Source organism: Siphateles boraxobius, unplaced genomic scaffold (genome assembly GCF_051911475.1).
Source record: "Siphateles boraxobius isolate OS27281-9 unplaced genomic scaffold, OSU_SipBor_1 16, whole genome shotgun sequence".
NCBI lineage: Eukaryota > Metazoa > Chordata > Actinopteri > Cypriniformes > Leuciscidae > Siphateles > Siphateles boraxobius.
Window position 1 is genome coordinate 14127875 of NW_027508766.1, and position 13500 is coordinate 14141374.

Sequence of the window (13500 nt, forward strand, 5' to 3'; positions counted from 1 at the left end):
TGAAATGGTTCCTCCTGTGTGAAAGCCCCCTATACTTGCACTCTGTCACTGACTAAATATATTTAAAATAATGTAGGCCATTTTTTACTGGTAACATAAGACCAAGATAATTTGGCATCATCAGGACCCACAAATATTTCCCCATTGCATTATTATACATTATATACAGTAGTTTAATGAAGTACTGGCCCTAAACTCTGTAAACTTTCATTTCTTTCTCACACAGTAATTTTCATTTTGGGTGAACTATACACAATACATATTGTCACTATCCACGATACATATTGTTGTATTTTTGTATTGCGATATATTGTGACATGATATATTATTACAACCCTACAAGTTTGGGTAAGGGCAAAACCATATACTGTATAAAACAATGGACAGTGTCCGTGTCCGGTGCCGGCCGTCGCAGCATGTCACTCCCGGATAACTGAAAATGGGTAAACAGTTGGGACGTTGGTTGAGCTGAGATGCCTGGTTTTATACAGTCTAGGGTAATTACAGGCCTATTTCCTTTACATATTTTTGAGGACATGTCAACAATTAAAACAAATGCTTCCAATATAGCCTGTTGTGCCGGAAGGTTGTAAATGTTACGCTATTTATGAAATGACAACGTTTCTGACTGTTTTATATAGTCTATGGTTTCAGCCTACAGCTAATCACTGTATGTCGGATTCTGGAGTGTTGTAAAGTTTTAAATAAAATAATAAATCAATTATTTTAAATAAATTAAATAAATAAGAATTTCACTTAGAAAAAAATGAAGCCCAGACTTCTTGGACGGTCTGTTTGTACAATTAACCGCACAGCCAGCCATTTTTTGATAATTGTATGAAATAATCCAGAGAAAAGCACAAACACGGCAGAGATGCCAAGTTCAGCGTTTGGAATTAGCTGAGGTTACGTGGCGGCTGACAGACAGCAGCGGCATTCCACTCAAGTGATAACGCGCTAAATTATGCAGAACTTTAAGCCTTAATATAATTTAAACGGACGAGTTTACGGACGCTGTTGTCATGAAGTGCAAAATTAGTTATATAGACCAAAACTAATTTTTGTAACAGGCTGTTAACATTTTTTTCTGCTGTAAAGTTGGGCATTTTAACAATGGGGGGTCTGTGGGATTGACTCTCTTTTGGAGCATGCCTCTAGCGGCCAGTCGATGAATTGCAGTTTAATTCACTTCTGTGTTGGATTCAGGAGTAAATATTCAGTTTGATTCAGTTTGGGCAAAACATACAAGATATAGTACCGGTTGATGACGATATAACTTATTTTGTAGCAGAAATAAACTGCTACAGAAAAAGTTAGGTGCCATGCAAAGTGTAACGTGTAATTGCATTACGCATTACAATTTGGAGTAAAAAGTACTTACATACTTATTCAAAAATGTAGTCAGGTAGAGAGTAAAAGTTGTTAATCTCTTTGATAATTAGTAAAACTAAGTAGCTGAAAAAAATACTTGCATGCAAGTACAGTAACTAATTACATTTACTCAAATACTTTACACCACTGGTCATATGTTTTTTTTTTTTACACCACTGGGGTTTTTTTAAGCTTCACATAACCAGCAAAACTTAAAACTCTTGTTTTAGCACAGTGATCATTTTATGTTGTCCAGGACATATTTGAAAACATGTGTTTCTGACTACTTACAAATGTGATTTTAAGTAATCCAACCACAAAACATTTTGCATTTAGTTCAGTCCACTTGTCATTGGATCACCCAAGATGGATTTTAAAGTCAGATGTAGACAGGTTCTTTGTCTGCAGAATTTTTGAATAGCAAAAAAATAAATAATAAATAATAATAATAATAATTGATTTGATCCCAATAAACATGTTTTGTTCTTGGAGCCCAAATATAGTAACAATGTGTCCAGTGTCTAAACCATGATCCTAATACTTCCACATCTTCATTCTTTGTACCATGACAGATGTCACTCCGCGTACACAAAGCCGCAGACAGATTAGCCTTATCTGGTCATTTAAGTTTGCTTCTAACCTAATTTTCTCTGTTTGATCTGGCTTAAAGAGGCTCCTTGAACACCCAACCAACATATTGATGTGAAAGAGGATGCCGAGAAGCCTGTCTGCTTTATTTCCCCCTCCTTATCCCGACTGCCTCTCTCCGCTTTGGCTCTTTTAGCACGCCGGGTTTTATCTAGCCAGCCAAGGCTGCAGAGAAATGGGCACCCTGGTGAGACCCAGTAAAGCATTTATTAGCAGCTTTGCACAGCGGCATTATAATGGCAGCCACAGAGGCACTCAAGTTTGGCCTTTTACTTTCTTGTGAAGTTCAGCCACACATGAAAAAAGGAAGCAGCCCCCCCTCTAATATATTCCCTATTTGATATTGTATCGGCAGAGCGAGGGATGAAGGCTGCATTACAAAGGGAGCAGGCAGAGGGAAAATGTAAATAAAAGTCCTTGGAGGCTTTTATGTCTAGCTGTTGTAGTTTGCAGAAGTGAGAATCACGTGTTCCCATTCGTACTGCCCAGTGGAGCTTTTGAACTCTGACTGTTAAAAAAAAATCCCACCAGAGGCTTTGTGTATGGGCTCTGTACCATAACTTTCCCCGGCTGAACAATACCACACTGCCAGGAATCCTTTTCTCACAATTGCCTTCAATTTGGGGTGCTAGTGTAAGTAAAGAAGTCCCACTGTCCGGAAAAGGGGGAATTGCGACAAAGAGAACGGATGAATGCCTTTCTTTGCTTTCTCTCTGCTTCCTGTCCCTCTCCCCCCTCCCACCAAAAAAACCCTTTTTTCAGGGTCAGCCCCTTTTATCTGTTTAATTTTTACATTTAACATGTTGTGTGTGTGTGTGTGTGTGTGCCTGTTTATTCATTTCTATGTCGAGCACAAGAAACATTAAGTAAGCGATTACGGGGCAGTTGGCAGGACGCACCCTGATTTTGGATGTTGCCCACTTCTCTCTTCCACTTGCCCTTTTTGTCTCTCTCTCTTTCTCTCCTCTCCATCCATGTGTAGGCGAGACACTCCTTCATCGAGCCTGCAAGAAGAACCAGGTGGAGACGCTGCTTTGTATCCTCCGTTTGCCTGGAACGGACGTCAACATCAAAGGTAGGTTTCTACATTCCTCCCTTTCCCTCTGTAGAATCCTCCCGCTTTTTAGGTGTTACTTTGTTTGTCTGCTGAACAGTTAGATAAAGGAAAACAAAGGAAAGTGTGTGTCACGTCTAACCTTTTAGATCAAATGTAAGGGTGTGTTTGGAGGGCTCGGACAATGATTTAGGCTCGGTTTACTATAGTGGCGTCAAGCTAATTTTGTGCATGCCTTTCGCTTTCCATTCTCTTTTTGAAATCTTGATATAATCGTGGGTAGTTTTGTCATATACGTTGATGAGAAATCATTCATTTATTGTTCTTTACGATGTTGCATTATATTTTTAGTTTTCTTTCACTCAAGACAGACAGATTTATTTGATAACTACTAGCAATTGCATTTTCGAATCAGTATGTTTGTTTGCACAATTATGTGAGGTGTCTTTGCTAAAAATTTCTTTTTTATCTCTGGGGACTTTTTTAGTTTACTTTTACTCAGAAAGACTATACTGGGAATTGTAAAATGACTTCTGTTTGAAAACTAGCAAGTATGTTTGTGTTATGACATACTGAAATGTTTCCGATTGAGGCCTCTTTGCTAAAAAACTATTTGAGTAGTTAATGTTTTGATTACTTTGTTTACTCTAATTCTCCGAATTAACAATTTTGCGAAAATGTTCTTTATTTTATATACCAGTCAGAAAATTTTTCCTTGTTTAAAAATGTACTTTACATTAACGTTACAACGCTATAGCTGTTATATGTTAGCAAAATGCTACGAAGACAAACACTGTACCTCATGATGTGCGACATTAAAATTGAATTTTTATTAATATATACGATTATGTGGCAAAAATTAAAAGTTAACTGCAAATTACACTGATTTATTTGCTTTCTGAAATCAGAAAATAGTTTTTCAAATAGGTTGTAATATGATCAGCAAAAAGCAGGTGTGCTAGGCCTTGTGAATGTCACAATATCTTTTGCATTCCTGTTTGTAGATCACGCTGGCTGGACGCCTCTTCATGAAGCCTGTAACCATGGAAGTACTGAGTGTGTGCAGGCCCTTCTGCAGCACTGCCTGAACCTGCAGCTGGACAATCAGGTCCAGGGAGTCAGTCCTCTACACGATGCCCTGCTGAACCAACACACAAACATCGCCAAGATGCTGCTGCGCCGCGGCGGTGAGTGCCCGACGTACTGTACACGCATACACAGTCTGAGATCAAACCTTCACATAACAATGCATACAAACACACATATACACACAGTCAATGCATACAGATCTTCACATAAGAGGGCTGAAAACATGAGAGCGCATGCACACAGACGCACGAGCATAAACGTAAACCCTTCAACGGCAACTTTAAAGCAGCTGTTGAATTTCAAAAAAGTCACGAGTTCACTTGTTCCTCCTGGTTCAGTCTCTCACGAGTCTCTTATCCAGTCACAATCAAACGACCCTTCTATGGGAGCATGACTCGTTTTGAATACCATATTATATCGTATTACTTCAAAACATGTTCAGATTCTGATTCCTTTGAGAATGATGCTGGATTTATCAAGTCATATGGAAGTGCTTCTCTTACTGGAGTAAATAAGGAGAAAAACAGTTTCTGTTTCCATGTGTGATGTCAGTATAAACAAACTGATGAGTGAAAGCGGCAGAAATTCATATTACAGTGGCATTACATGTGTAAACAAACAAGTGCTTTGTAGAAATCTGTTAAATCCAGGCCTCTCCTGTGGCTTAACAGCCACGATCTACCACACACACACACACACACACATGGTGTCGTCTTTACTTCTGCATTCAGGGTTCAAGCTTTTTTACGTTCTTTCCTTTATAAAAACCATCCATCTACAGGAATAACCCATCGGCGTGGATGACGGTGTTAGCATCCTCCTGAAGAGATTAGACAAGTCAGGTCTGCAGCTCTTGTGAAATTCGCATGCTGGTTTTTCACGAGGGAAATCTGTCAGAACAGAAATGTTTTGGCGCGCCTGGCTGTTTGCGTGCCACATGCAATCGATGTTTGCGAGCTTTGAAGCGAGCGGGACATGTGTCAATGCAGTAAGCGCAGGATGGCTTGACGACGGGGACGGACTAGAGGAGAGACAAAATGAGACAGGCTCCTTGTTTCCCACACGCTTTACTGTCACTCTCTCTCGCTCGCTCTTCTCTCCGTTTTGACTAATTATAGTTAATTTGATTCTGCTCCCCTATTAACTCATGTAGATATTCTGGCCTAAAAAACTAAATTAGATTGGGATTGTTTGGTCCCGGTGAGAATGTGTTTTTTTTCCTCTTTTTTTTTTTCATTTCTCTTCATGCTGACTGAGATTGGCCCAATACCAATGCATGAAAAGAGGTCAGGAAAAGATGCCTTTTTCATGAAATTAGATTTGTGATGTGTCTGGGATACAGACAGCCGCCAAGATCCCTCGTAAGACACGGACGTGCCACACACAACCAGAGGACAGATGATTCTGTTGATTCAGAGTTTGGATAGTTGACTTATGACATGTCCATGAGCTTTATTTTTTCTAGGATTTAGATTTTAGCTTAAAGTATAAATGTATGTATACGGGAAAGTGTGATGTTTTTATTTATGGTCTAAGGTTAGGTTTGGGTTAGGGTTTAATAAAAAAAAACTATATATATATATATATATATATATATATATATATATATATATATATATATATACATATATATATAATATAATATAATATTTGTAATTTTTTTTGGCCTTCATGGTTTTGCAAAAGTCTTCATTTTTGCTTGACAAATAAATGTTATATACAGGGGTTCCACAGCAATGGTATAATATCGGGGAATTTTTCAGTGACATGGAAAGTAATACTGATTAAAAAGGTTAAAAGATTTTTTTCATTGCTTTATATATTTACTTCATAAAAAAATATTATTTATTTATTTATTTATTTTATTAAATACATTTTACTACATCTAGACTTAACTACATCAGCTATAAATTCTTAATGGGCTAAATATGATTAATATGATTCTGACTCCGATTTAATGATTTAAAAATCATTATCCATTCATCACTGGAAAAGTGATGGAAAATTATTGCTTAAAGTGTGGGAATGCTTATAAATAATAAAATAAAATAATCAAATCATTATTAAATATGAATCAAATTCTTTTAGATGGAGATGGGTGTCTTAATTGTTTCCTCTTATGAATCGGGTTCACAATGTCACATTTATTAACAAAGTGGTCATTATGGTTAAATGTAGACAACAATTGCATAAAACATAAAGATATAAAGGAACCAACAATATGTTGGTTCGCTTAAAGAATAACATATTATGCGAAACATAGCTTTCTATGTGGGTGGATGGGGGGGACTAGACCCTCCTGCTATCGCCCGTGTGCATTGGCAGACTAACCGTGCCATGGCCAAGGGCAGGGACGGGTGTCATCAGCTTGCCTAGCCCAAGGCTGCCAGTATAACCTCCCCCGAAACACACAGACACACACACGTTGTAAGCGTGGAGCGTAATTTCACAATTATTTCCTGATTGGTATTGCATGCGGTTTTCAGCACACAACAACTTGTATCCAAAGTAGAGCGACCCAAAGAATGGCCATGAAAGAGCCTTTGAATCTTACTGGCTTGACTGTTGCTGTGAATACAGCTCTGTTTTCAGGACTGGGATGGATTAGGGCTCGCTGGCATGACTCGGGGTCTTTTGCACAAGGGTCAGCTTATAACAGATTGTTCTGCTCAGTCTTATTTACAGTGTACAGAAAAGAGCTGTCGCCTAAAACCCAGTTGAGGTTTCTTGTATAAGTACTTAGCTGAGAGACACGCATCACCTTTTATGAGATCCTGATGTAGGTCTTATATCATTTATGTAGTAGTTATGTGTGCATTGAGAGCATAAGGTTATTGGTATGAGACATTTCATGAAATAGTTGAATTGCGAGATAAACGTAAATTTGACAGATTGTCTTAGTATTTGGTGCTTCCCTCTTTTGATTTAATGTCAATTTATTATGTTTTCATTTATTCACTTTTTAGGCATTGTTAAAAATCCTAAAACTATTTACAGGTTTAAATTAGATGTTCAGTATGATCTAAGATCTATTTCAAGCTCTGTGAAGGTAAAGTGTTTTCTGTAAAAAAAAAGAAAAAAACAGTTGACCATTTGACTACTACAGCCATTGATGGACAATATGTCAATATTATATCTATATGCCAAGAATATGACATCAAAATTGACCCTATTTGTTTCTTAATAAATGTATCATGTATAATATGTCCCTGGTCACATTATAAATGATGTAGAGAAAATGAGAGAAATGTTTCCAATGTTTTCAAAAATCTATTAGCAAAATTTATTTTTGTAGTACCGCATCGCCCAATTTTCCTGATCAACAGATTCTTAACAAATCCTGATAGATTAAATCAAGTCCTATCTTTTATTGTTTTTCTTTTAAACTTCATTTTCTTTTTTAACAATATCTATACCAAAAAATGAAAAACTCGTCTAAGCCTACATGACTGACATTTTTCTATGGAAAAATTATCGCTCTAAAATTGTTGCAAACATCATTTTAACATTGTCACAATAGATCAGTTTTTACCCAAACAGCCTTGATGAGTGAAAATGTAATCCATGTCATTGAACTTCTCCAGCATTGTCTCATGACTTTCTGAAGTTCTTAGAAGTATTGTTGTCTACAAAATGTTACCATACATCAATAATTTCTCAACTATATTTCCTACCCGTCGTCAATAGTATAGACAGTAACTCAGAGTAAGAAAAGAGCCATGATTTATTTTTGTTGTTGTATTAGAGTATAAAACACTTAAAGGCTTAGAGATCCTCTGCGCCATCGCTCCAGCACTGTAATGACAAACGATGGCTCAATGTCTTTGTTAATAAGGCTGAGTTCAAACGCAGTTGTTCTCCTTTTCTTCTTCTCTGTGTACATTAATAGGAGTATTTCCCCCTCGTATTTTGCATTGAAGCTACGTTAGATTAAAGCTCTGGCAAAGCTCTCGATTTAGTCATTACACAACTCCTCATGCTTTGTTTGTTTGTTTGTGCTAGTCACACCAAATACATTAATCAGCTTCTCTTCTCAGACTTCTCTCCCTCTATCCCTGTTTTTTTTTCTTTTATTCAGTCTCTCTCCCTTTGATTGCGAGTGCCTTTGAGCTTCCTCTGCATAATTCTTCTCCTATTAAAATGCATAATTAACTAAGTCACTTCCTCACACTGAGCTCACCAGGCTTTCAGCTGTGCCACTGTTAGGATCAATACCGAATGTTTGACTCTGAATTTGGTATGTATGAGTTCCACCAAACTTGTAGCACGCTTTTTTCTTTGCAAATGGCACAGATTCAGTACTGTCTTTGAAATATTTGTGAGAATACTTTCACAGTAATGACAACAGCCGCGAGCGTGACAGCAGGACATTTTGTCTGTCGCATTGGTTTATATTTTTGCAGCATTGTAATCTCATTGGTTTAAAATCTCACTGCACATAACCACATATTAGACATCAAATATCGTCTAATTGGATTTTCAATTACAGACAATAAAATAACTTAAGCAATTAAATTACTTCTCACCCGAATCTAGTCGTGTTTGTGGTTAGGACGCAGTGTAACTCACAAGCTTTTGGGAAAATGTGCACATCCAAACCAAATTGGGCTCGCGTGCAAGACAAAAAGGGACGTACACTCACCTAAAGGATTATTAGGAACACCATACTAATACTGTGTTTGACCCCCTTTCGCCTTCAGAACTGCCTTAAGTCTACGTGGCATTGATTCAACAGAACTGCCTTAATTCTACGTGGCATTGATTCAACCAGGTGCTGAAAGCATTCTTTAGAAATGTTGGCCCATTTTGATTGGATAGCATCTTGCAGTTGATGGAGATTTGTGGGATGCACATCCAGGGCACAAAGCTCCCGTTCCACCACATCCCAAAGATGCTCTATTGGGTTGAGATCTGGTGACTGTGGGAGCCATTTTAGTACAGTGAACTCATTGTCATGTTCAAGAAACCAATTTGAAATGATTCGAGCTTTGTGACATGGTGCATTATCCAGCTGGAAGTAGCCATCAGAGGATGGGTACATGGTGGCCATAAAGGGATGGACATGGTCAGAAACAATGCTCAGGTAGGCCGTGGCATTTAAACGATGCCCAATTGGCACTAAGGGGCCTAAAGTGTGCCAAGAAAACATCCCCCACACCATTACACGACCACCACCAGCCTGCACAGTAGTAACAAGGCATGATGGATCCATGTTCTCATTCTGTTTACGCCAAATTCTGACTCTACCATCTGAATGTCTCAACAGAAATCGAGACTCATCAGACCAGGCAACATTTTTCCAGTCTTCAACTGTCCAATTTTGGTGAGCTCTTGCAAATTGTAGCCTATTTTTCCTATTTGTAGTGGAGATGAGTGGTACCCGGTGGGGTCTTCTGCTGTTGTAGCCCGTCCACCTCAAGGTTGTGCGTGTTGTGGCTTCACAAATGCTTTGCTGCATACCTTGGTTGTAACGAGTGGTTATTTCAGTTAAAGTTGCTCTTCTATCAGTTTGAATCAGTCGACCCATTCTCCTCTGACCTCTAGCATCAACAAGACATTTTCGCCCACAGGACTGCCGCATACTGGATGTTTTTCCCTTTTCACACCATTCTTTGTAAACCCTAGAAATGGTTGTGCGTGAAAATCCCAGTAACTGAGCAGATTGTGAAATACTCAGACCGGCCCGTCTGGCGCCAACAACCATGCCACGCTCAAAATTGCTTAAATCACCTTTCTTTCCCATTCTGACATTCAGTTTGGAGTTCAGGAGGTTGTCTTGACCAGGACCACACCCCTGAATGCATTGAAGCAACTCCCATGTGATTGGTTGATTAGATAATTGCATTAATGAGAAATTGAACAGGTGTTCCTAATAATCCTTTAGGTGAGTGTATGCATACTGATATTAAAGCTCCAAAAATGTTGCTTTATTTCTAAAAAGTTTGGAGCTGTAATATCACTATGTGAAAGAAGGAAAGAACTACATTAACCAGCTTCTTATTAATAGCTTTAATAGTACTTTCTGAAGTTTGTATGTAGTCTCATATAGACTATTGGCTGTTACCATGCACTTTGCAGCGCATTCTGGCCAAGAACTGCTCACTTAGACAAGAGGAAGAGCCCATTTGATTGATGTGATTTCTCCAATTATAGTTTGCTGTTCTTCATATGCATATCACAATAATAGACTGCTATGGAACAAATGTATTTACTGTAAACGGAACATCTGCAAAACACAGAAGGAAGAATGTTATGGAAATCAGTTGAAATCAGGTATTAAGTCCATCCTAAAGAAACACATACAAATTATTTTAAAAAAAGGTCAGTGGGGTGGTAACCAGGGTTTAAAATGAACACCCGCCAAATGCGGGCGAAAATCCACTGTGGCGGTTGACGCATATCAACACACTAGCCAATTTGGTGGGTTATGATTCACAAATGATGTGCTATCACTTTGCTTGGCAGTGTTTCCCATACGTTGATTTATTTGTTGGCGGCCCGCCACAATATCAACACTGACTGCCACAAATAGATTCCAGTGCTTCGCATTCATTAACTCGAATGTGGTGGCCCGAAAATACATTTAAACTTAAAAGGTATTTAGTGTTGTGTTTTTGCGCCATTGCTGCAAACAAACTAAAATTGAATGCGCGATAAGGCTTTGTGTTCTTATCAAACCGCAAAAGACTGTATGTTATAAGACTGTAAGACTGTATGACTGTATGCGCTGCGCAATGAGAAGTGATCAGCTCCATGTCTCAGTTCACAGGGAATGAATGCAGTGAACTCCATCTGTGCATGTGTTGAGTTTAGCATGCATTTGCGAACGTAGTGGGCACCAGTTATGCATTATTTTCACATTTGCATAGTTGACTATTACAGCTTTTCACTAGATTTATAATAAGACTGCAGTTTCCATCAAAATAAAAGCTCACGGTTATCTCTTGCATGTATAGAAATTGGGACTAAACTAATTTTGAAAGTTTTTTTTCTTTTTTCTGTGCATTTGTTTTACAATATATGGCTATAACTTTCATAGGAATAATATTATAACTATTATTATTATTATGTATTGTAATGTAGACTGAGACACTACAGGTGCTGGTCATATAATTAGAATATCATAAAAAAGTTGATTTCTTTCAGTAATTCCATTCAAAAAATGAAATTTGGATATTATTCATTACACACAGCCTGATATATTTCAAATGTTTATTTCATTTAATTGTGATGATTAAAACTGACAACTAATGAAAATCCCAAATTCAGTATCTCCGAAAATTAGAATATCACTTAAGACCAATACAAAAAAAGGATTTTTATAAATGTTGGCCAACTGAAAAGTATGAACATAAAAAATATGAGCATGTATAGCACTCAATACTTAGTTGGGGCTCCTTTTGCTTGAATTACTGCAGCAATGCAGCGTGGCATGGAGTCGATCAGTCTGTGGCACTGCTCAGGTGTTATGAGAGCCCAGATTGCTCTGATAGTGGCCTTCAGCTCTTCTGCATTGTTGGGTCTGGCGTATCGCATCTTCCTCTTCACAATACCCCATAGATTTTCTATAGGGTTAAGGTCAGGCGAGTTTGCTGGCCAATTAAGAACAGGGATACCATGGTCCTTAAACCAGGTACTGGTAGCTTTGGCATTGTGTGCAGGTGCCAAGTCCTGTTGGAAAATGAAATCTGCATCTCCATAGAGTTGGTCAGCAGCAGGAAGCATGAAGTGCTCTAAAACTTCCTGGTAGATGGCTGCATTGACCTTGGACCTCAGAAAACACAGTGGACCAACACCAACAGATGACATGGCACCCCAAACCATCACTGACTGTGGAAACTTTACACTGGACTTCAAGCAACGTGGATTCTGTGCCTCTCCTCTCTTCCTCCAGACTCTGGAACTTTGATTTCCAAAAGAAATGCAAAATTTACTTTCATCAGAGAACATAACTTTGGACCACTCAGCAGCAGTCCAGTCCAGTCCTTTTTGTCTTTAGCCCTGGTGAGACGCTTCTGACGCTGTGTCTTGTTCAAGAGAGGCTTGACACAAGGTATGCGACAGGTGAAACCCATGTCTTGCATACGTCTGTGCGTGGTGGTTCTTGAAGCACCGACTCCAGCTGCAGTCCACTCTTTGTGAATCTCCCCCACATTTTTGAATGGGTTTTGTTTCTCAATCCTCTCCAGGGTGTGGTTATCCCTATTGCTTGTACACTTTTTTCTACCACATCTTTTCTTTCCCTTCGTATCTCTATTAATGTGTTGGACACAGAGCTCTGTGAACAGCCAGCCTCTTTAGCAATGACCTTTTGTGTCTTTCCCTCCTTGTGCAAGATGTCAATGGTGGTTTTTTTGACAGCTGTCAAGTCAGCAGTCTTCCCCATGATTGTGTAGCCTACAGAACTAGACTGAGAGACCATTTAAAGGCCTTTGCAGGTGTTTTGAGTTAATTAGCTGATTAGAGTGTGGCACCAGGTGTCTTCAATATTGAACCTTGTCACAATATTCAAATTTTCTGAGATACTGATTTTGGGGTTTTCATTAGTTGTCAGTTATAGAGCGTCTAGCGCGAGTGATTTCAATGTTAAGTCAATACAAAGACGCGTTATGTGCGTAAAAAATTCCTGTGGCGCAAATGAGGCGTAGAACGCGGCACGGTAAACGCAAATTCGCATCATTCGCACAGGAATGATTTATTTAGTGCTTTTTGTGCATTCACGCGTTTGACGTGAATTCGCGTCTGCCGGCCGAGTAGAAAAATCAGAACTTCGTTAATTCACGCCGCGTTAACCAATCAGGAGCCAGCTTGCTGCTGTCACGTGGTGAAGTAAATATTTTGTCACATAACTTGATTTTAGTATATGAGACATTAATTTTGTATGCTATTTATTCCATATCTAATCTAGATTATATGAAACATTATTATTATTCTAATGTAAAGAGAACCAACATGCTTTAGTGCAAGAACATATTTAGTGTCTGGACAGTGTTGTGTGAGGGAAAAAAATCACAGGACAGTTTAATCACTTTTGTAGTAGCCTAGGCTGGCTCCATTTAACATCAAAACAAAAATAAATTACAGATTAGGTGGGTGAGGGCGAGGGTGATCCTCGCTCCGATGCGGGACAACAGGTCATCAAACTGGGCGCGGGACAGGTGAAAGTACCGCTGAAAGCAGCCGTCATCCAGGCGCAGCTCCTGGAGCAAATGGTGAAACTCGCCAAACTGGGTTCACCTCCGAAGGGTCTTGTGGACCCAAATACGGCGACGATGATCCCTACGCCGCTGTTCTGCTCTCCAGAGCAAACAGAGCGGTGACTCTCTCGATGAATTGTC

General features: G+C 38.9%; 1 protein-coding gene across 1 annotated transcript in view; it reads left to right on the forward strand.

Annotated features, from left to right (window-relative positions):
* slf1 (SMC5/6 complex localization factor 1) overlaps positions 1-13500 on the forward strand; it is a 40851-nt gene that overhangs the window by 20617 nt on the left and 6734 nt on the right. Inside the window, exons 17-18 of the mRNA XM_077231653.1 lie at positions 3002-3094; positions 4078-4260. Coding sequence (XP_077087768.1) covers positions 3002-3094; positions 4078-4260 — 276 coding nt within the window. The remainder of the gene's footprint in view (positions 1-3001; positions 3095-4077; positions 4261-13500) is intronic.